Source organism: Anastrepha ludens, chromosome 6 (assembly GCF_028408465.1).
Source record: "Anastrepha ludens isolate Willacy chromosome 6, idAnaLude1.1, whole genome shotgun sequence".
In the NCBI taxonomy this organism is placed as follows: Eukaryota; Metazoa; Arthropoda; class Insecta; order Diptera; family Tephritidae; genus Anastrepha; species Anastrepha ludens.
Window position 1 is genome coordinate 77,529,797 of NC_071502.1, and position 24,519 is coordinate 77,554,315.

Consider the following 24,519-nt stretch of genomic DNA (forward strand, 5'->3'; position numbering starts at 1 on the left):
TTGGCCGCCAAGATCATGTGATTTGACACCGTTGGACTTCTTTCTTTAAGGTTATTTGAAAGAAAAGGTGTACGTCGATAAGCGAGCAACAATTCAAGATCTAAAGGATAAGATATTTATTATGCCTCAGCGCCATCGAAAATTTGGACTATCGGATGGAGGTGTGCCGCCGAGGCCGCGGCGGCCATTTGGCCGATATTTTGTTTCATACGTAATTGATCATTATAAAGAGAAATAACAATAAGTTCCTAAAAAACTTCTATTTTATTCAAAAACAATACCGGCCCTTGAAACTTAACCACCCTTTATGTATGTACGGCAAAGTATGTATGTAAAGGGTTTTCCAATAACAGATGTTATCTATCGCTATCCAGAGAGGAGTAACGATTTTTTATGGCCGAAATTAGATGGTATTGATCTGGACAACGCTTATTTTCAACAAGACGGCGAAACCATTGATCTTTTACGGGAAAAGTTTCCGGACCGTGTTATCTCTCGAAGAGGTGATCACAATTGGCCACCGACATCTTGTGATTTATGCCTTGTGACTTTTTTCTTTAGGGCCACGTGAAAGAGAAGGTCTACGCCAACAGACCAGGGTCGATTCAAGACCTCAAAGATGGAATTCGTGAGGATATCGAGGACATAGGGCTGCCACTTTGCTATTCGTATTGTCCTGTAAGCGTGGTCGTGGTGGTAATTTGCCTGATGTTATTTTCCACTATTAACGGCAGGCCTTCCTCTTTATAATGAAATAAACATCGGATAATTTATATTAAAAAATAGCATTTTTCTTTCAATATCAAAAGAACACCTCTTATTGGAAAACCCTTTAGTTTCTCTTATTGGAAAACCCTTTAGTTTCGTAGATTATAAATTTTTTAGATGCATACATATCTTTATCCCAATAGATTACTTCAAAATTTGTATAGCTTACCCCACGATGTGATATGAATTGAATTAAGCTCTGTTCCCAGACCACAAGAAGTCGCAGTCGACTTAAAACTGTAGGCCCCTCCATTTGTGGAACAATATCAAGGCGGATGCCACAAATAGGAGGAGGAGCTCGATCAAACACCTAACAAAAGTGTACTTGCCAATTATTAATATTTTTTTTTTTGTATGCGACCGAGCTCGTCTAACAGCAAGCCTAGAAAATGTGCTGTTATGGACGGGATCGGACAAACAATAAATAAATGTAAGGTGAAGTGAAGTGCTTAGGTAAGTATAGAAACATGTGTGAAGCTCTGCCCTTATTCTGGATAGGTTGAGTCAGAACGAAATTGGGCTACCTGTCTCAAGTCTCAAGACAAATTGAACGCCTCGCCTGCAAAAGGAGCTGATTGGTCTCCGTGAAAGTTCATGAAGGTTTTTTGTCCAACAGTTGCGCATTATAATATACATTCTATCAAATGGATTCATGAAAATTCGAATTGTGGAAAAAACTCTTGATTTTTGCACCACGATCATGCACCATCACGAAATCGTATGAATGTTCGAGAGAATTTGTCCAATACTCAACCGCTACATTCGCCAAATATTGATAGCAGCCATTTTTTTTTCTTTGTTTCGAAACCCCCTTCGAGGTACCTGTTTTTAGTCAATATAAATTCACGCCAGAACTGAACTTGATTCTGGGGAATTCCTTGGAAAAATATGTTGGTGATATTCGTTGGCATAAGTCTATTATTTCAGAAGTGGCCTACTTTGAAGGCGATACAACAAATTTGGTCGAATAATAATTATATTTCGTTCGTAGTGTAAATGTGGTGCCCGTGAGTTAATTAGCGGAGAGTTTGGTTTTGAAAAAAGGACTTGGAAATATACGAGTATTAATACGTTCACATATATGCTTTAATTAATACATTAATTAATAAATCCACAAAATTAATCTACCCGTTCACATATGACAGATTACCTGCAAAATTGACAATCAGCTGTCAATACTTTTGTGAAAGATTTTTCTTCATAGAAATTATTTTAGTGGAATACATATTCCGGTGTTTTTGGTTTGTTTAATAATTATTAACGGTATGAAAAGACAAGGAAAAGGAATAGCTAATTTAATTGCGCAATTGGCCTAGTAGTACATATTAAACTATTCGACCAGTTGGCAACAGCAGGACTTTGTATTGTTAACGGAATTACACCAGCGAGATATGCAGATAACTCCTGATTATTTTACAACATGTGACTTGTCACATATTCTTAAATTCGACCAAGCTGATTTTATTGTTGTTGTTGTTGTAGCAGTATCTTCGCCCTGTCAGTGTAGTGTATTTACCGGTCATCTTCGTCTAGCTCATCTAACGGTAGGCCCAGGAAACTAGCTGTTTCGACGGATTGGGTCCAGAGGGAGGGAGGTGTTAGATGAGTGGGTTTGATGGGGCATGTGAAAAGGTGGTTAGTGTAGTGCGGGGTGCCTTCACATGCTGGACATATGTTTAGTATGTCGGGGTCGATTCTGGATAGGTAGGAGTTTAACCTGCTACAGTATCCAGAACGTAATTGTGCCAAGGTTACGCGGGACTCTCGGGGAAGCTGGAGCTCTTCGCCTGCAATAGGTGGTGGTTGGACTCCGATAACGGCATTCGGAGGTCGGGAGTTTAAGAAGGTGGTAAGGGTCTCCCGATGAATGTCGTTAATGGCCTGTCTGTACGCTGTCTGATCCTGGAGTGGGATGTATGTTTTGTCCTAGATCTCGTCCATGTAGTTGAGGAAGTGTCTCCTGATGTGCCTGGGAGGTGGCTCAGACTCGAGCAGATGTCTGCATGGGTGAGGCCTACGGTGATACCCTAGCAGAAGTTGCTTGCCGAGCATTTTGTTGTGCTCCTTAAGAGGAAGCATGTGAGACTCGTCATGCAGGTGTTGAATTGGGGACATCCGGAGACATCCTGTTGTGGTCCTAATGGCAGTATTTTGGCAGGTCTGGAGCTTCGTCCACTGCGTATCACTGGTTCCAGGCGACTAGAAAGGCGCGGCATAGTTTAGAACCGGTCGGCCTATTGCTTTGAAAGTCGACAGCAACATTTCTTTGTCTTTGCCCCAAGTGCTGCCGGCGAGCGACTTGAGGACCTTGTTGCGATTCTGTACTCTCGTTGCAATAGCGGTTGTGTGCGCTGAGAAGGAGAGCAAGCTGGCAAAGGTGACTCCCAAAATTCTGGGGTTATTTAAAGTCGGTATTGGGGTATCATCGACGTGCACCTGAAGATGCAGCTTGACCTCCTGATTTTATATCTGACCATGACTTAATATTTTGTACTTTAGATGTTATGATGAATCGCCCAAATTTAGGTGCCACCTACGAGTATGGTGATTTTAAATCGTTGAATGCTAATTCTCTGTATTCAGACATGGGTTCTATAAACTGGAATAAATGTTGGTTTCTTAGAACTGTTGATCATAAACTTGAATTCCTTAACCGTAACTTATCCTCGTTATTTAACATGCATGTTCCGCTTCGTTCTGTCAATGTTTTAAATAGTTTATGTCCTTGGTGCAACTCGAAAGTTCGAGGTGCCATTAGAAAGCTCAATAAGTATTTGCTAAGTGGAGAAAAAACTTGACGGATACTTTTTGGCGCCGGTACAAGGAAATCCGAAATGAAACCACTGTTATAATACGACCATCGAAACGTTCGTACAGTTACTCAAAACTTGATCCGTCACTTCCAACAAGAGAACTGTGACGTAACCTAAAAAAATTTAAAATTCAGCAAGGAAAGTCCCAAATGTAAGATTAATCTTGATGAACTTAATGACTACTTTATTAGTGTGGGTAAAAAAATAAACTGTACTCCTATTTTAAAAGATTCCTCACCTTGTGCTACTCCTAAAAGAACAGTTTCAATTTATGACAGTTAGTGAGATAGATGTCCTGAAAGCTCTATCCAAAATAAAGTCTAATGCTGCAGGTGATGATGGCATCTCGCTAAAACTATTCCGTATAGTCATCCAATATATAATAGGACCCCTTACCCATATAAAGCGTTTTTCAATAGGTGCGCTTCAACCTTTTCCGATAGGGAGGGCGAACGACGCAATATTTTTTTTTTCGCTTGTCATTTGTAAACTTCATTAGTATACATTTCATCATGGAACGCTACACACTTGAGCAACAATTGCAAATCGTGCAAATTTTTTATGAAAATAATCGTTCTGTTGCTGCTACTTTAAGGGCATTACGGCCATTTTACGGTCCATTTAACAAGCCATCACTTTTGGCTCAATGGCTTTGTCAACAAGCAAAATATGCGTTACTGGGCAGAAAGCAATCCACACGTGATTCATGAGGCACCGTTGCATCCCGAAAAAATCACTGTTTAGTGCGGTTTACATACCGGCGGCGTAATTGGCCCATATTTTTTCGTTGACGAGAACGATCGCCACGTTACTGTGAATGGAAATCGATACCGCGACATGATAAACGATTATTTTTGGCCGCAATTGAATGGTATCTGTTGGATACCCTATCCAAAAACTATGCATGTGGCAACACTCAACATAAATCGGATGATTTTGACAGCGATTCGTAATAACGAGTGCGAGAAGAAGAACAGAAGCGACACAGACGATCTTGATATACGCATTTTCTATAAATTTTAATTCTTGTGCATTGTATTTTATTTGATTAATGAAATAAACTAATTTGTATTATCGGAATAAGAATAAACGCGTGACACGGTCACAACAGTATCGACTTAGACGACATGTGGTTTCAACAGGACGGGGCCACAAGCCACACAGCACACGCTACAATTGATTTGTTGAAGAGTAAGTTCGATGAGCACATTATTTCCAGAAATGGACCGGTCGAATGGCCGCCGCGCTCGTGTGATTTGACGCCTCTAGACTATTCTCTTTGGGGTTATGTGAAGTCATTGGTCTACAGTAATCAGCCGGCGACGATTTGTGAGCTCAGAGCCAATATTGAACGCGAAATTGCTAGAATTTCGGCCGATTTATGCAAAAGAGTGGTCGAAAATTGGGTTCAACGATTAGACTTCGTAAAACGTGCACGCGGTAGTCATGCAAAAGAAATCATACTTAAATGTGTATGTTCAAACTCGATAATAAAAAAAAAATTAGTTAAAAAAGTCAAACCGTTTGTGTTTTATTTAAAAAAAAAGTTGAAGCGCTCTTACTGAAAAACGCTATAATAAACCATTACTTGACTAGCTCATGCTTTCCAGCTGTATGGAAAAAGGCTATAGTTTTCCCAGTCGCAAAAAAGACATTTGCTATTTATGCTGGTGACTATAGACCTGTCAGCATACTGCCCCCATTCTCCAAAGTTTGCGAAAACTTGATGGCCACGCAAATTTCATCATTTGTACAGGACAATCGTCTACTTTCTCCACCACAATCTGGCTTCAAATAAAGTCACAGTTGCTCGACAGCAATGGTTTAAATATTATACTAGACGATATTAGAATTAGTTTTGTCAACGGTGATTTGACTCTACTTGGTTTACTTGATTCTTCTAAAGCATTTGACACAGTGGATCACAAATTGTTGCTTGAGCTTGAGCTTGAAGCTTAAACACTATTTTGGCTTCAAAGACAGTGCGGTGAAGCTCATGGCCAGCTACCTTGAAGGCAGAACAGCTACGCAGAAGGTTAACACTAGAAAATTAACATCTCAGCCTAGATATGTGCACACTGGTGTTCCGCAAGGGTCTATCCTTGGTCCACTTCTATTTAGTCTTTTTGTCAATGATGTTTTTACCGTTTATCAGTACGTGAATGTCCATGCGTATGCTGATGATATAACTACAATTGTACTTGACCAGTCGTATTGGTCTCGTTGAAGATTTATGTTTCAAAATAAGCAGTGATTTGTCTGCTATTTCTGTATGGGCTAATAAAAACTCTTTATGTTTGAACGCGTCAAATTCATATGTCTTACCTATATGTAATAGTGTGATGCATGTTAACAATATCCCTAAATTGTGGATAGGTACTAGTTCCCTTACCTTTATGGTTAAGGTAAAAAAAATTGGGGTTTATTCTTAATATAAAACTTGCCTGTGCTGACCATATAAATAGGGTTGTGAGGAATATTTATGCTACATTGACCCGATTTACACGAGGAGACATCTGGAAGGGAAACATTTTGTTCGGGGGCGAAGGACGGTCGAGGACACGCTTTGCTCTTCTTATTCGTATTTCTTATCTTAAAGCAATTTTTGACAGTTGCTTCATTCGTTTTCTTCTTTTGTGGAAGAAAGTTCTAAGTTATGTGTTGGTTTTCATACAAACGGAAGATAACAACGATGACAAACATCCGAACTCTGCTTGGGAAATGCACGATTATTTTTGCTAGTAAAGTAGGTATAATTTAAAATATATTATGGGGCATGTTTATGTTGAATTCTAATTTTCCCCGCATTTCTAGATACTCAAGTTAATTTTAAGTTAATTATTTATGTATGAAGTATTTTTAATTTAATTTTTTTCATTCAAGTACAACAATTTATAAATATATTTAAATAAAAAAACAACAAATTATTTATTATTTAACCAGTTTGCATTTTTCATTCATATATTTAAGAAATTGTTGACGAACGTTTTCCGCTTTACATGTAAGCGCGTGCTAGAATACATCCGAACCAGACGATGCTAAAGTATTAAACGTCAAAATGTCGCGGAAACATTTTTGCCCGTGTGTACGCGAATGAAACATCAAAAGAGAATTTCCAGTGTCTCCCTTCCAGATGTCTCCTCGTGTAAATCGGGTCATTGGGTAAGCTGCAACATTCCCGCCAGAGAAAACGAGGCGCAAATTAGTTCTCCAGCTAATTATGCCTCTCATTACCAACTCTGAGGTGGTATACAGCAAACTTGACTCCACATCTTGGCATAAACTTAATGTGGCATTTAATAACGCCTCGCGGTATGTATATGGGATTGGTGGATATGACCATATCTCTGCCTGGCGATCAAGGTTACTGGGCTGTTCCCTTAACAGTTATTTGTCTGCTAGAAATTGCATATTTATGTGCAAACTTACATTTTTCAAGTCACCTCCCTATCTGACAGAGAAGTTGATACCAATAAGATCTCGCAGACACAACAAATTCATCCTTCCAACATATAATTACCTAGCATCATTTACATAGATTATTTCTCATTAACGCTACTAAAGTGTGGAATTCATTACCCGACACTCTAAAGGCTGGACTTAACAGATTTAACTTCAGGGCACAAGTCTATAAATACTTTAAAAGTGTTTGATTGCATTAAACTAGGGCCTTAAATTTCTCTATACATTCTCTAATTACTACTTTTGTATAGTACAGTGTCACACATATATGGCCGACGTGGCAGTCAATGTGTTAAAAATATTCCAGTTGTATATAATATTGTTGAAGTACTATTAAAAGACCTTAGTCTTACTATGTACTATAATATTTGTATAAATAAATTAATTAATTAAATTAAAGTAAAAAAATAAACCTAAACAGTTGGACGAAATCCGTAAACAACATTTACTGAGGTTACAAAAAACTATGGCAATTATACGCATTCGAAATTTGATATTACATTTTATAATAAGTAGTATAAGGACGAAGCGTTTAGGGACGCACGTTTTTTTCTGTAATATGAATGCATAATTAATAATATTTAACAAACATTTCATAAGAATTATGTCTACAAACCTGTTTCTTTGCCGGCATCCATTTTATTTAGTTTATTTTAACGTTTTTTTTTTTTACACTCGTAAAATGAATGATCTATTACACAGAAACTCCAGGGTTGTATGTCAAAAAGTATGGTTATTATCTTATAATCTCAGATTTTGTATGGGAAATCTCGCTTTTTAATTACGGGTTGGGAGTTCAGCACGAAAAAGTAGATCATCTGCTTAGGTAGATGTGAACGTATTATAACTCCCAATCCGTAACGAAAAAGTGAGATTACCCACACAAAATTTCTCTCCCGAAATCTGAGATTATAAAATAGTCCTAGATTATAACCACACTTATTTAAATACAACCTTTTGTTATCGATCATTATTTTAACGAATGTAAGGAGAAACTTCAAAGTAAAAACTAAATAAAATGGATGCCGGCAATGAAGAGGTTTGTAAGCATAATTCTAATTAATTTTTTTTTTTAGATATTATTATTTTTATTATTTATTTATTAAATTATAAATTAATATGTTTACAACACGAGCTACCAGGCCTATCGGCTATTAGGTGTTATTAATTTGCAGCTATATTATTGTATAAAAAAAGAGTGTTACCATTGACGCTTCGGCTTTTATTGCTTATTATTAAAATGTAACTTAGAATTGAGTATTGCTGCCATAATTTTTTGCAATCTAAGTAGACTTCATTTAAGGATTTCCTTCAACTTTCTATTACTAGGAGCCAATTGCGCAATTAAATTAGCTAATCCTTCTCCTTGTATTTACTTAGTATTGATAATAATAATTAAACAAACTAAAAATCCCAAATATTCCACCAAAACAATTTCTATGAAGAAAAACCTTTCAAAATAATATTGACAGCTGATTGTCAATTTTGCACGTGATCTGCCATATGTGAACGGGTAGATTAACTTTGTCGATTTATTGCTAATTACTGCATATGCGAACGTACTTTATATGAACATATGGAATAGAAATGAATATATAATATATAATTGGCGCTTACAACATTCGCCGAGTGTTTGGCCAAGCTCCTCCCCCATTTGTGGCGTGTATTTTGACGTTTTCCCCACAAATGGAGGCCGACTTGAACGATGGTTTTGTAACATATGAGCTTTTTCATGACATAAATACACCCTACGGTTTGCCATCGGTTTCCGAGGGGCTAGTACAAAAAACTATTTCAATCATTTGGTGTTTTTGTGCCCGGCCTTTCGAACCCTTCGCAGCCGGAAAGCACAGCCCATCTTGTAAAAGTAATTATTATGTTGTCATTTTAAGTCATTCATTTTTTGTTATTAATAAAGTTTTATTATATATGGTTGTATTAGAAACAAAAATTTTTATTCATTACTGATGAAAAACGCAGTAACTGCTACAAATATTTATTTTTCATTTGTTATTTTAAGTTAGATCTTTTGTTAATTTACCATATGCTGAATTACTTTAATTTTTGGACAATTTCACATTGAAAGAATTATATTTAAAAATTATAATGAAAGGACACAGTAACATAACATCCTCTCTATAATAATATTATTACTTCGTTTTATATTATTTCAAATAGTAATAATAAACCAAAGATGTATTGAATTGAAAGGGCAGCGGTTACTGGTCACTCAGTACTTTTGTTGTATCACCAATAACCGTTTTTAGGGTATAGTATACCGCACATACGGCACTTCCACATCCTCGCCATCTTCGTCATTGCAGCAAATTTCAAATACCAAAGAACGTTCATGTGATTCGATGCGTTTCTTTGAGACACGTCGCACAACTTCAGTCATTGGGAGGGGCAACCGCTCCGCACATTTAGCTTTCGGCATGAAGAACGAATAAAGCATCGATACGCCCTGTGACAACATTGTAATCTGAAGTTTCTCTTTTTTGTCGAAATAGTCGAGGAATTCCTGTAACGTTAATTCGCCAGCAACTTCAAAGCGATCCCACAATGTCCACTCTTTGCCATAGTACGAGTTCTTCGCGGCAGGCATAGGCTCCGAAAATGCAATGAAAGGCAATGCCAAATTTGCAAAAGCATTTTTAAATTTATCCATATCCCTGTGACTGCAAATAAAAAAAAGACGGTTAAAAAAAATAAATATTAATTTGAAATTGAATTACCCTAAAATTAATTTCATAACTTCTAGAACAGCCAAACCAGAAACCAGAGATGTGGTTGTGGCGATCGCCGGAATAATTTTTCCAGCAATTAATTTAGACTTGTGGCGATCAGCTGGGGGAATCTTGTAATTAGTGGCACGCAGGTTAGACGCGGCAACTATGAAGTCCATATGCAAATTGTTATCATCGTCTTTTTCGAACTCCAGAGGTTTAACAACGAGTGGAATTTTACTTTCGCGCAGGGCCTGCAATTCAGTTAAAATCTTGTTTACACGGTCTTGGTCCACGTCTGAGCTGTCATAGTTGTTGGCTGCAGCGGCGGCAGCACTCTCGTTTGTTTCAATCTTTACACCTGATCGGGGTTTGAATTCTGGTACCTGCAGATTACCATAATCGCATTATTTATGTTAAATTGTCCTCAAAATCAAGATTTAATCAAAAAAATAAAAGATTATACGTTATATAAACTTTTAATACATATTGTAAATACTAAATAATGTATAATTATTACAATCCACATCTAACTTACCATGATACCCTTAACGATAACAGCTACTTGCTGCCTATCACGCACTTGTTCGATTCCGTACATCTCCGCACGAAGATTAGCGGCTGCATACACATAATCTAAATGTAGATCATTATTGATGTCGAATATCAGGGGCTGAGGGCAACGCTTCGGGCCGGACCAAAAGGGTTGGCCACTCGAAGTTACTTGGTCTGGTGGAAAGTTATACAGCAACTGCTTAATTTGATTGGCATAGTGCTCTTCCCAATGAATTCTAGCCCATTTAACGCAATCCAAGAAGTTGCTGGACCTTTCATCGATTAAAGCTTTCTGAAATTGGAAATAAAAACGCCGATAATAAGAATGGGTAATTACTCTATTATTCAAAGCGAGATTACCTTAACTGATTCGAGGATCTCCAACGGTCGAATGCTCTGCAGTTTTATGATGCGTTCAATGAAGTTTGCATCAGATAGATATTGTGCAGCATTTTCTGGCGATTGTGTGAACACACCTTCAAACATGTCGCGAGCCCACTGCAATGTATGCTCAATTGCGTTAGGGAAATTCTTCAACGTACAAATCGGAATACTCTTTTCTGGTGGATCTTGCGACGAACTGTATGACTCAGTTAGAAATGGTACAATGACTTGGACATTTCCCATTGTACCTAGAGTACCTGATTCCACCAAAGGCAAACGATTGAAAACGCATTTACGATCCATATAAATACGGGCGTCTACATTGTCCAATGCATTAGCTACACCGTCCAATTTGCCGAAGAATTCTTCAGAAAACACTTTTTCTGTTTCAGGTCCAACACGCAATTCATAAGCAGTGACCTTGATATCGGGATTCATTTTCTTAATGGCGTTCGCAGCTGTCTTCGCTTTTGGCTTTTGCACATCATGCGGTCGAAACAGAAATTGACGATTCAAATTAGATTTTTCAATCAAATCCATGTCGGTTATGACAATTTCTCCATTACGCGCACCAACACCAATCATTGCAAAATTTTTCAGCAATTCGCAACCTATAGCTCCAGCTCCAACAATAAAATATCTAAAAAACAAAAAAAGCAAATTATATACTGTATTGATTTAAACATGCACACATTTTGCTCACCTGACGTCGCCTAATTTCTCCTGGAAATTCTTTCCGAAAATTGCTATCTGTGCGTCATAACGCGAGCCCACCGGCTGCGCATCTGCCTCCTCAACACCTTCGGTGGGCAAACATTCAATGGCATCATAGTACAACCATTGGTAAATGGGAGTGAACTTGCCTGTGCAAGCCTTAAGAACTTCTTGTGCAACAAATCCACCTATTGCCGCGTCTATTGGGCAAGTATTTCCAGCACAGGTCTTCGCAAATAACAATACTATGTTATCATTTATATCCGCATTTGCCAACTTGCATATTTGCAAAAATTTCTGAGCATCTTCCTCATTCCAGGGACGAGGCGGCTGGCCGACCTGTTCGATATATTTGTGTAAAGCAGCAAACGCAATATGTAAGGAAGCTGGATGGTCAAACTTAGCAAAATCGGAAACTAAGAATTCTGGTTCTTTTTCTGATTCCTGAAGCGGTTTGAAAGTCACCACCTTAGGCATCTTAACTTGTGTGGCAATACCGCCGGAAATATATTCACCAAACTGGCTGGTGTCACCAATGCTAAAAGTATATGGACCCAAGACACTGATTTTGATCGGGTCGCAGCCATTTAACTCCGTCATTCCCAGTACTTCGCTGAAAGTCACATAATCTCCATCATTTAAGCCATGGCGGGTCTCATCCAAACAAGTTATTACTCCCTGAGAATCGCGTGTAATGCTTGCTATCATGGTGGAGATCGGCTGAGCACCATCCTGATCATAAATTGTGAAATTATCTCCGAAGTCACAAAAGATTTTTGCAAAAAGTCCACGCGTTTCGGCTAATATCAATGCAATGCCATTCTCGTGCGCAAATTTTGCGATGCGATGCTGCTCATCATAATCAGATGCCGTCAATACAATAACACGAAACTGGCGCAAAAACTCTTCGTCCAACTCGCCTGTATATGCAGTGGTACGAACGTAATTGTTCAACTCAGCCAATTGATTGCATGAGGCCGCTGCACGATTTCGGCCTACATCCGATTCGCTTAGATAAAACTGCGAAGTCAAATCGCGAATCTGCAAATAAAAAAATTAAAATTTGGAAATTCAATTGACAAATTAGTACTGACGCTCAAAAATGTTTCACTACAATAAAAAAGTTTTCCAAACAGTTATGTGGTAGAGTATCGGCAATATGTGTATTTTGCAATAGTATTACCAGAACACATTAGAGCCAATTTTCCAGTGTTAGCTTGACTGTAGTGCATCTTTTAACATGAGTTTTATCATGCAAAATTAGGCATTTCAACTTAGTTTAACTTAGTGGATAGGATTCAAGGTAAATTTTGAAGTAAACGTCAATTCTGCGGAGATTATAAAAAAGTAAAAGGTGGAGTCTTACTGAAAACAGTTTAAATAACTAACAGAGATACAGGCTAAGCTATGCTAAGCCCAATATTTTTCGAACAAAGATTCAAGTTTTCCAAATTTGCAGCAAGAACAAATTTTAATTTAAAAGTACTCCTATCAAGTATGAGTGCAACAGAAGAAAAGTGGGCTATCTGAAGGAAATATAATTCGATTTAATGATTGCGTGCTATTAGAGATAGGCAAGACACATGAATTTCTAAGTGACACATAATGAAATAAAAACGACGAGAGTAATTTTTAGACGGAATCCAGCCAGGGGAATTTTTTTACCATTGAAATTGGAATATTGTAGATTATCCGTCGTCGTTATCAGGGTAGAAATCGGAAGCGGAGGTCGGATTTTTTAAAAAACATGTTGGTTTTTTACGACACATGAATATTTTGTTTTATAATTGTGGAAACTGCAAGTATACACCGATCAGAATCCATTAAAAAGTCGTGCTATGGGAACATTATGGTAAAAAGCTGCACTCTTAACAGACTGCAAACTTCAGAGAACATGATAATGTAATCAAAAGGAAAAAAGGTCGAAGGTCGCTTATTTCGTAAGTATTCCAAAAGGGAACATATAAGATATTATAGAACTACTGATACAAGAAAAATCGAAGGGCGAAGAGGATTTGGCAGGAAAACACAAAAACTTTGACAACATCTGATCTCCAGAAAATTAGTGAAGCAACAGAAGCTGCGAATAACTGAAACAAATTCAATGAAATCGTTAATATGACCTGGCGACCGTATGACAAAGATCAAAATAACATTTGTATGCAATGGCGACGAACCTGCATAGATAAGCAAAGAACTTCCTCTTAAACATCCCCGCATGCTGTATTCTAAATATTTTTTTTTACTAAATATAACTTTTTGGCTGGAAAATTTTTAAAACGTGGCAGCTGCTGCGAGTTCTCAAACAAATACCCAGTAACAAAAATTACTCAGAAATTAAAAAATATTGGAGAACAAAGAAAATACGATGGAATATAGTCAAAGCAAACTGAAAATCTTCAGAACATCGCGTCGCACCACACCATTTTCCATTCAGCCAGATATTACACATATGTAATAAATGTTCATACAGCGTATCAAGCCATCATCTGCACTTCTCTTCCACAATATTAAAGGACGCCTGACCCATATAAACTGCATATCTATCTCGTTCTAATGCATTGCGCATTGTCACAACGTTGGTAACAATGAATCATCATATTGCCTTTCAAACATTTTTCGTTCTTTTTTGCGAAAATTTCCTTTCAACTATTATATTTTGTAGAAATTAATAAACTGAAATTTATGAACTGAATGTGGACCGACAAAAACAGTTATCTACCAGTTCTATTAATTAACTGCAAAAGTATGTCGAGTTGATGAAATAATAAATAATTTCGAACTATTGAACAACTTTCAGTTGTCTGCATTTTAGAAAAAAAAAATAGTTTAAGCTAAATTTAACGGAAGTATATACTTTCAATTACAAACTCTAGCAAATTTAGGTATTATTTTGCTTGCTTTTTCAGTAGTACTAGCTATACGACAAATATCTAAATGGAAGGGCAAACAAAAATGATAATAGGAATAATGGTAAACGTTCCAAATCAAAAAGGTTAATTCTCTAATCGATTCTTCCAGGCAATTAACATAGAATAAAAAAGGCGGTAAATAATTGAAAAAAAAAAATATTTTCCTATGGTTAGAATAAGGGCGAAAGAGAAATGGTAATTATTGATTTTTCCTCCGGTCAACATCTAAAAAATATTTGTTTGCAATTTCTTTGCGAATACACAGTTCCTTGTTGAAAATATTACATTTAAAACGGGTTTAAATAAATTGCACTTAATTATGTTAATATGATACATGCATGTAGATGAATAGAGTTCATTCTAGTTTGATTTCGGTACTTACCGTGCAGTTTTGCTTGTCATGTAACGTGATCGATTTCACGCCTCCCAAAATAACGTTCTTGGCTATCTCCAGACCCAGCCCGCCAATTCCTGACAACAATATGTCTGAATTGGCCATTCGACGCATTGCATCATGACCCAGTACATACAGTTGGCGCGAGTATAACGATTCATCGATGTCAGCAGCACCGCACGAACGAGACTCACTCGTCACATTACCGCCAGCCATTTGGTTGTTTCCTCCGAACACTACTTTATTCGATTTATTCCCGTCTGAACTCGAATTATTATCGTTGGAGTTAGCGGCTGAAGTTGTTGCCAAAATATTCGCTTTCGAACTTTTGTCTTCTACCTCCACCGAAATCTTTGATTCCACAGATTTTACTTTTGTCACAACGCGTTCACACGAATCAGAAACAGAACCTGCAGAAACGATTTCACCTCTTACTTTCTTCACTGCCGACAATCTACTACTGCTACTGCTATGGCTATCGGTGCTACTTTTCCCACCAGTCACACTACCACCGACAGAGCCAGCTGCACTTCTACCGTCACTTAACGAAACCGAATGAGATGGCACGATTCCCTTCGCCGGTACGTCAACTTCAATTCCTTTCACACCACTTTCGTGATTACCGCTACCGCTGTCGTCTCCGTTGTCAGTGTTATTATTGCTTCTACTCTTTTTATTACTGGGGCTCGTAGTGGGGTTGTTTGCGTTCGCGTTCGAAGCACTGCCGGTAGACGCAAGCAGCTTACGCTTTTTAGCTGCTAGTGGCTCTGCAGAAGAGTTTCGCTCAGCTGATGGTGAACTAGAAGACATCGGGCGGCGGGCGTCCACAACACGGTAATAAACCAGCAATCTTTTTCACTTACGTTTAATGCTTTTAAAGCTTAAAGCCCTTGGCCCTTAATTTTGCTTTTGCAAATTAATCTTTATGCCCTATGCCCATTAAAATCTATTCCCTCGATGTCTTTATCCAGCAAAGATATACACTTCACTATTAAATATAGATAATGGCACAGCTTTTATGTCCACTGAGGAAGATTGGGTACAACGCCAGATAATATCTTAAAAACGTGAAGAATCTACAAAAAAAAAAAAAAATCAATCGAGAATATTCTCATTACATGTATCATCATTGAAAATTTTCACTTTAATACTATATTTTTGTGCGCTTAGCAAGCATCTTTTTATAAACTGAAATGCTATTTGACAAAAATGTGAATGCACTTTTGCGGCGAATCCGTATGACACACAAGACAATATAATAAGATAGGAGACCCCACATGGCTTCACCGATCTTCAACATTAGCCTTTACTGTTCAATTTCCCCATCTGTTACTTATTCACTTCTTCAACAAGAACCTTACAAACTATCAGCTTCTGCTTCAGCTAAACGTATTTCCGAAAATACTAATTTTCCGCTAATTGTTATTTAATAAAACTATTCCACTATATTTTACATTTCATAATAATTAACAATACCTTTTCATCCAAATATACACTGCTTTAGCAAAGATTTAATTGCGAAATTCTATAAATTACCAAAGCGAACGCTTCTTAATACAAATTCTCGTCTGCGAACTAGTTGAAAAGAACAAAGAGAATGAGTGCAGTGTTGTATTTTTTATTCCTTACGTTTGGTAACAGAAAACTTTGCCACAATAATAATCAACTATTGAGAAAAGAATAGTAGTAAGTCGATTAAGCGGCCATTTAATACATAAATAAAAAACAGGACGCAAAAATACTCAATAATAAACAAAGCATAAAAAACCGACGGGAAAGGATATTCTTAGCACGGCCTAAGGATCTATTAACAGATTTTCAAAAGCATTTTTAAGTTTTAAGTTTAATCTTCGAGTTATTCCACTATTTCCAAAAAATTATATTCTAAAATAAGTTCAATTCAGTATTTTCTGAAATTTGATGTAATTAACATGGAGTGGGGTAACAAGAAAATCGTATCGCATCTTAATCTAGAACTATATATCAAATTTTCACTTGCTATGGAGTTCTTAAGAATCATCTCAAATGGATAACAGGGTCAGAACAGGACGTCAAGTAACGAAGCGGTAAATCATGCCTGGAGAGCTAGTCATATGTTCCAGATCCATGTAACTATTAATCTATGATGACCTTGTTGTTGTTGTTTGCACAGTAATAGAAGCGCCGCCAGTGTAGGGTATATCACCGGTCGTACTCGTCTGGCTCATCTAAAGGTAGGCCCAGGAAACATGCTGTTTCGACGGGTTGGGTCCAGAGGGAGAGGGGTGTTAGATGAGGGGGTTTTGAGGGGCATGTGAAAAGGTGGTTAGTGTCGTGCGGGGTACCTTCACATGCCGGGCATATGTTTGGTATGTCGTGGTCAATTCTAGATAAGTAGGAGTTTAACCTGCCACAGTATCCAGAACGTAGTTGTGCCAGTGTTACGCGTGTCTCACGGGGAAGATGGAGCTCTTCATCTGCAATAGGTGGTGGTTGGTCTCCGATTACGGCATTGACAGGACGGGAACTTAAAAAGGTGTTGTTCTTGTTGTAGCAGCATAAACATTCCCCATACTTACATACGGAGAATGATGCTGGAGTGACAGTCCTTGGCCAGATATAAGCCCGGGTCGTCTCGGTAACGTAGAACCGACTGTCGTGGAAACGGTGATAACGGTCTCCTGGTGAATGTCGTTTATTGACTATCTAAATATTGTCTGGTCCAGTAGATTTCTGCCCGTTTTGTCCTGGATCTCGTCTGCACAGTTTAAAAGGTGTTGTTGTTGTTGTTGACAGCATAGGTAGCCCTGTCAGTGTAGGCATATCATCGTTCGTCTTCGTCTAGCTCATCTAAGGGTAGGCCCAGGAAACATGCTGTTTCGACAGGTTGGGTCCAAAGGGAGAGGGGGGTTAGATGAGTCGGTTTGAGGGGACATGTGAAGATGTGGTTAGTGTCGTGCGGGGTACCTTCACATGCCGGACATGTGTTTGGTATGTCGGGGTCGATTCTGGATATGTAGGAGTTTAACCTGCTACAGTATCCAGAACGTAGTTGTGCCAGTGTTACACGGGTCTCACGGGGAAGCTGGAGCTCTTCATCTGCGATAGGTGGTGGTTGGACTCCGATTACGGCATTCACAGGACGGGAGTTCAAGAAGGTGGTAACGGTCTCCCGGTGAATGTCGTTTATAGAATGTCTAAATACTGTCCGGTCCAGTAGGTTACGGTCAGTCTTGTCCTGGATTTCGCCAGCGTAGTCAAGGAGGTGTCTCCTGACGTGCCTGGGAGACGGCTCGGGCTCAAGCAGGTGTCTGCAGGGATGAGACCTACGGTAACATCCGAGCAGGAACTGCTTGCTGAGCAATTTGTTGTGCTCCGCAACTGGGAGCATTTGTGCCTCGTTATGAAGGTGTTGGATAGGTGACATCAGGAGGCACCCGGTCGCTGTCCGAATGGCGGTATTTTGACAGGTCTGTAGCTTAGTCCACTGCGAGTCACTAGTTCCAGGCGACCAGACAGGCGCAGCATAGTTAAGAACCGGCCGGCCAATTGCTTTAAATGTCGAAAGCAACAGTTCTTTGTCTTTGCCCCAAGTGCTGCCGGCCAGCGATTTGAGGACCTTGTTGCGATTTTGGACTTTAGTGGCAATTGCGGTTGTATGCGCAGAGAAGGGGAGCAGGCTGTCAAAGGTTACACCCAAAATTTTGGGGTTATTTACCGTCGGAATTGGTGTGTCATCGACTTTTACCTTAAGGGGCAGCTTGACCTCCTTTGTCCAGGTGGTGAAGAGGGTCGCCGTGGACTTGGTGGGGGAAAGTTGGAGATTCCTCGCAGTGAAAAAGCGAGAAAGGTCGGTGAGGTAGTTGTTCACTTTGGAACACAGGCCATCGATGTCATTGCCCGACGCCATGATCGTGCAGTCGTCAGCGTATGAGATCAGGGAAACTCCCGCTGGTGGTTGGGGTAGCTTCGAGATGTAGAAATTGAACAGCAAGGGAGAAAGGACACCACCCTGCGGTACGCCTTGCTTAATCTTTCTCTGCTTTGAAGTTTGATCTCGAAATATCACTGACGAGTGCCGACCGCTCAGATAGTTCGCGGACCACCTCATCAGCCCTGGCGGGTCGACTGATAAATGTCATCTAGTAGCGTGGAATGGCTGACTGTGTCGAAAGCCTTTTTCAAGTCCAACGCTACTAGGACAGTCCTCCCGCAGGGGCGGTTTTGGTTAAGCCCGCGATTTATCTGGGCGTTTATGGCGGTGAGTGCAGTGGTGGTGCTGTGCACTCGTCGGAAACCGTGCTGATGTGGGGCTTGGGCCAGGTGTTTCGTGTAGAGTGGGAGTAGGAGGGCTTCAAGTGTCTTCACTACTGGGGAAAGGAGAGTTATCGGCCGATAAGACTCCCCTTGGTTGGCGGGTTTCCCAGGTTTCAGTAGTGGAACCACTCTCCCTGCTTTCCACTTGTCAGGGATGATGAGAGTGGCCATGGATAGATTGAAACCCCTTGTGAGAAATTCTACTCCCAGGGGTCCCAGATGCTTCAGCATCAGCGCGTTTAAGCCGTCAGGGCCAATGGCTTTCGACTTGTTGATGGCCCCCTGAACCTCATCACCGGAGAAAGTAAGTGGCGCACTGTCGTTCGTCAGTTTGTGCAGCCTTCTGGTAGCACGACGCTGGGTTCTGTCGCCCGGAGGATGCAATATAAAAAGCCGGCTAAAATAACTCGCGCATCTCTTCGGGTCCGACGAAGTGCAACCGTTGAAGATGATAGCCACCTTGTCGTTGTGCTTCGTCGGGTTTGACAGAGACCTAGCGGTGGACCAGAGCTTACTCACCCCAGAGGTGAGGTTGCAGGTCTTCAGGTGCTCAACCCATTTAGTCTGCTTATGCTGGTTTACCAGTTGCCGGATCTCTAAATTGAGATCCCTTATGTGGGGATCCCCGGGATCGGCCTGGCGTAGGTGGTCACGCTCGTTTGCTAAACTGGCTGCTTCGGCTGGGAAATGAGGACGAATGTCCTTATAACTTCCAGCTGGAATGAAGCGAGCCGCAGCAGCTGTGAGCACCTTGCGGAATGCGCGTTCGCCTACGCGCACATCAGTGGGGATGGGAAGAGCGGCGAAGGTGTCCTCGGTGAATTCCGTGAAGCCGGCCCAATTAGCTTTTTTAAAGTTAAAATAGGACCGGTGATTCGCGGAAACGAAGTCGGCAGGTCTCTCGATCGAGACGATAATGGGAAAGTGGTCTGATGCAAGCGATAGCATAGGTCGCCACGTTATGCTAATTAACAGACCAGCGCTAGCAATTGTTAGGTCAGGCGAGCTGCTGCAATTGCCCACTACCCTGGTGGGGGCGTCGTCGTTCACTGTGCTGAATGTCGAGTCGTCTATCTGCTCTGCCAGTTGCTGTCCCCTACGATCATTTGGCAGGCTTGAATGCCGAAGATCGTGATGCGCATTAAAGACACCTACAACCAATCGGTTTTCACCTCTGATGAGCGCACCTATATCAGGGTGATATCCTGCCGGACAGCAGGTGACAGGGGGTATATATATGTTAAATATTTCGAGCTCGGAATCGCTTGACCGGACAGCTATGCCTTGACATTCTAAGGTGCTGTCCCTGCGGTCGATTCCTTCATCGGTAAGACGATACTGCACAGTGTGGTGGACTATAAACGCTAGGCCACCACCGTTGTCTCGCTCGCGATCGTGTCTGTGCACGTTATAGCCATCCCTGGTGATCAGAGATGACCTAGCGTGCAACTTTGTTTCTTGGACCGCAGCTATCTTGATACTGTGCCGGCTCATAAAGTCGACTATCTCGTCGACCTTACTCGTAAGTCCGTTGCAGTTGAATTGGAGAAGCTTGAAGCTTTTCGGTGAGGTCAGTGTAATTCGGGGGGTGAGGGACGCGTGGTGTTGTCTGCGTTGGGCCTGCTGCGCAATCCACTGTGGCTGTTGCGGCCTGATGGTGGTGGGCGGCCGCGCCTCCGGGGGCGGTAGTGGGTGCAGAGCTCTGCAGCAGGGAGCAACGTAGGCAGTTGTCCCCTCACGGGTGGTGCGCAGGCCGGAACATCTCCGAAAATGGCACCAGCCATTGCAGGAATTGCACTGGACTGTTACCAGATTCCGAGGTATTACGGCCTGACACACGGAACAGACTGTGCGGGGGACCAGGAGCTGCTGGTTTGTCCCCGCACTGGGGTTGGAGCTGGAAGGAAGGGGAGGGGTTGAAGGGGAGTTGTGTTGCTCCGATAGGCTCCTCACCGTGGAGGTGTTGGTAGTGGTGGCGGTTGGTAGTGCCGGCTATCAGGGGGTGTGTTAGCCGCGGAGGCATCAAACGCCTGCTGGCGGGAGCAACACGTGGCCACATACCGTGTGGACCACTCCCTATGGGACTTAAGACCCGAGCAGGTCTTAAGGTGGCTCCACCCGTTGCACTTGTTGCACCTAACCGAGGTGGAGTTCGGGTGAAGCCGTTTGTGGCAGACGCAGCAGTAGAATACTTCTGGCCCAGGGTTGGATTCGATTCCAGCTCTGAGGAGAAGTATTTGGAGCAGGATTGCTGCGAGAGTTTGCTTCTGTGACGTAAGGGGTGGGATGATATGGGTTTCACTAGACAGGGCTAGTATACTGGGGCGGCAGCCCTTGGTCGGGAAAAACCCGAGTCATTCCGGTACGTAGAACCGGCTGCTTCCTGACGTGTCTAGGAGGCGGCTCTGGCTCAAGCAGGTGTCTGCATGGGTGAAACCTACGGTAGCAGTTTATTGTGCTCCATTACAGGGATCATTTGTGCCTCATTGTGAAGGTGTTGAATAGGGGACATCAAGAGGCAACCGGTCGCTGCCCGAATGGCAGTATTTTGGCATGCCTGAAGCTTTATCCACTGCGTGTCACTAGTTCTAGGCGACCAGACAGGCGCAGCATTATTTAGAACCGGCCGACCATGATGAACTCTTCGTTATCGCTTCTCGCAGATACACTGACCATCTTCAAATTCCGCGATTAAAATAAATAAGATTGAAGTTTTTAATAAACAAAATTACGAAGGATAAGAATATCGCAACAGCAAAATATTGCATCGTGAGTTCGGAGAGATCCTCATCTAGCATACATTATGTCATTTCTTTAATTTTTTTTCGTTGACGTAAGCGGATGCAATTTTAGGATATTTTTCCATGTACGTAACAGACAAATGACTCCCTTGCATACGTTTTATTCTCTCCATCATCTGAAATATTTTTTCCATTATAAAAATAATAATGGTATTATTTTCAACATTAAACAAACGCGTTGAGCGCTAGGTTATTTTTTTCTTTGTCTATATTTAGGGGAGTTGACAACTCTAGCAAATACAATTTGACAGAAAAGCAAGCTCTCACCCCAAACAATCTGTTAAAGTATATATATAAATATTTACAGAATCAAATGTCAGATTGATTATTGTCCACTTCATATTGGCGGTAAGAGATTGTTTGGGGGGAAGTCTATAAACATGGAAACTGAATTACCACTAAGCCGAATTCGAACAATTATGAAAAGTTCTTTAAACACCGGACAAATATCAAATGAAGTACTTTTCCTGATGACCAAAGCTACAGTAAGTAAAATATCAAATCATTCCGATTCCTTTTTTCTTCAAATCTTTAGAGCATTTCTTCACCACACTTTGTTTAAATCACATTTAAATTATATTTTAGGAGATGTTTGTGCAAAAGTTAACCAAGGAGGCATATGCAAAAGTCAAAGATGATAACACTCTTAAATTCAAGCACTTGTCACAGTATGTTCAGAAGGAGAAAAACTTGGAATTCCTATTACAAATTGTCCCAGCTAAAATAAAGGTAAAGGACTTCAAAAAAATTCTAGAACTGGAGGATGTCAATTCATCGTCTGACAGTGAAGATGAAAAGCGAAGCAAGTAATTTACGTTTGGTGTGCTAATGGAGACTGATATGACTTGTACAAAATTAATTGATATTTGTTACAAAATTAAGAGTTTTCTAAATATAAATATTACACACTACATATAATGTCTTGCATTCAAGCAGGGAGGTGGATGTACAGCAAAGCATGCAACAATTTCACTGGCTAATGCAGGATAAATTAAGGTTTAAATAACACGAATGAGCGATCAAGTTATTTACAGTTATGACAATATTCTTTTTTTGCACAATATAGCGAGAAATAAGGCAGCCTTTGGTCGGGGAAAACGGGAGTCATTCCAGTAACGTAGAACCGGCTGCCATTGGAATGGCATGCTCTTCTTTGAATGCCCTGTCTACTCTGCTCATCTTATGCCAGAAAAAATCGAAAATTATCTCGGTAAACATCCAGTTTGTGGCTAAGTCCTGCTACAACGACAATCATCAATGCGGTGCAACTTTGCACCGGCATTTCTGAGGTCTATAACCATCAAACTCAAAACCAAAGTTTTCAAACAATTAGGGTAGGCGTCAGCAGGGGTGCACTTTGCCAAAAATGTGGGTTGTAAAAGCACAAACATTCCCATGTACGGGGAGCGCTGTTGGCGTGACAGTTCTTGGGCGGATATATAGTAAATCCGGGTCATCTCGGTAACCTCGGACCTGATGTATGTCTTTGACAGCGATTAAATTTGCTATGGTATTTTTTTTTTTCATATTATTGGTACTACAAACTTTAGAAAACCTAGTTATTGAGTGATACTCAGTTGAACAACTCGTAAAAATGATCCGTTTTGCGCTTTGCGTAACTTGTAGCAGCATAAACATTCCCCATACATTTACGGGGAATGCTTTTGCAGTGATAGTTCTTGGTCGGATATAAATCTAGATCCTACCGGGAACGTAAAACCGACTGTCGTGGGAACGTGCGTAATTTTCTCAGCACGAGAGATGAGACACATTTTCCCACAAATGGGTACGTTGACAAGCAAAACTGCTGCATGTCAATCAAGAAAAGCTATACCTGCAACGAGTCACTGTTTGGTGGGGTTTGTGGAATATGACAATAAGTGCAAGACGTTTCTTAAGCAGAAGAACGAGGTCATTTGCATTATAAATATGAAATATAGCTCGAACAACAACAAATCATATTGCTAAGTTTCGTTGGGTTTAATATATTGTATTATATGTACATTAGGCCGGGTCGATTTGTGGGTAGGCAAAAAAATCGCCCATTGCTCTGTGGGATCAAAATAAGAAACTTGCCGAAGGAACCATACCTCTAAAACGAATTCTGATGTCCCCCAATTTGGGTCGAACTTTTAGTGTCTTTTGTGGGGAGGCAAAAAAATCGCCCATTGCTCTGTGAAAATCATATTCTAGGGATCAAAATAAGAAACTTTGCCGAAGGAACCATACCTCTAAAACGAATTCTGATGTCCCCCAATTTGGGTCGAACTTTTTAGTTTCTTTTCTCATGTAAAGGCCAAAAATGGTGATATTTTGAAATGATTGTATGGGGAACCCCCCAGGGGAGTTCCAGGGGGTGTGCCACTGGCATGGGTGGATTGGCCGTCCAAAGTTAGTGGGGATCGGTCATACATTTGGACTCGATTGCAGCACTCTAAATGGGTCAAAGGGGGATTTTTCGTTCGACCCAAATTGGGGGACATCAGAATTCGTTTTAGAGGTATGCTTCCTTCGGCAAAGTTTCTTATTTTGATCCCTAGAATACGATTTTCACAGAGCAATGGGCGATTTTTAAATCGACCCGCCCTAATGTACATGCATATAAAGTAAGATCTGCGGTCTTATTGGATGACCCTGTATGTGTACAGTTAGTCGCTAAATCCGCACCTTCTGTTAAGCAAATGCTTCAGACTT

The 24,519-nt window shown here is 40.5% G+C and overlaps 2 protein-coding genes across 2 annotated transcripts; one reads left to right on the forward strand and one right to left on the reverse strand.

The window, feature by feature from the left end:
- Positions 1 to 9,027: 9,027 nt before the first annotated feature.
- LOC128865954 (ubiquitin-like modifier-activating enzyme 1) lies at positions 9,028 to 16,315 on the reverse strand. The gene is made up of 7 exons (XM_054106399.1): positions 16,205 to 16,315; positions 14,717 to 15,804; positions 11,412 to 12,463; positions 10,685 to 11,348; positions 10,308 to 10,616; positions 9,779 to 10,155; positions 9,028 to 9,721 (listed from the first exon to the last, which is right to left on the reverse strand). Exons 2-7 carry the CDS (start codon positions 15,536 to 15,538, stop codon positions 9,307 to 9,309), a joined length of 3,639 nt encoding a protein of 1,212 aa, XP_053962374.1. The 5' UTR covers positions 15,539 to 15,804; positions 16,205 to 16,315; the 3' UTR covers positions 9,028 to 9,306.
- Positions 16,316 to 22,132: 5,817 nt separating this feature from the next.
- On the forward strand, positions 22,133 to 22,736 carry LOC128866907 (chromatin accessibility complex 16kD protein). Its single transcript, XM_054107949.1, has 2 exons — positions 22,133 to 22,310; positions 22,411 to 22,736. The coding sequence occupies exons 1-2, from the start codon at positions 22,206 to 22,208 to the stop codon at positions 22,633 to 22,635; spliced, it is 330 nt and encodes a 109-aa protein (XP_053963924.1). The 5' UTR covers positions 22,133 to 22,205; the 3' UTR covers positions 22,636 to 22,736.
- The last annotated feature ends 1,783 nt before the right edge of the window (positions 22,737 to 24,519 follow it).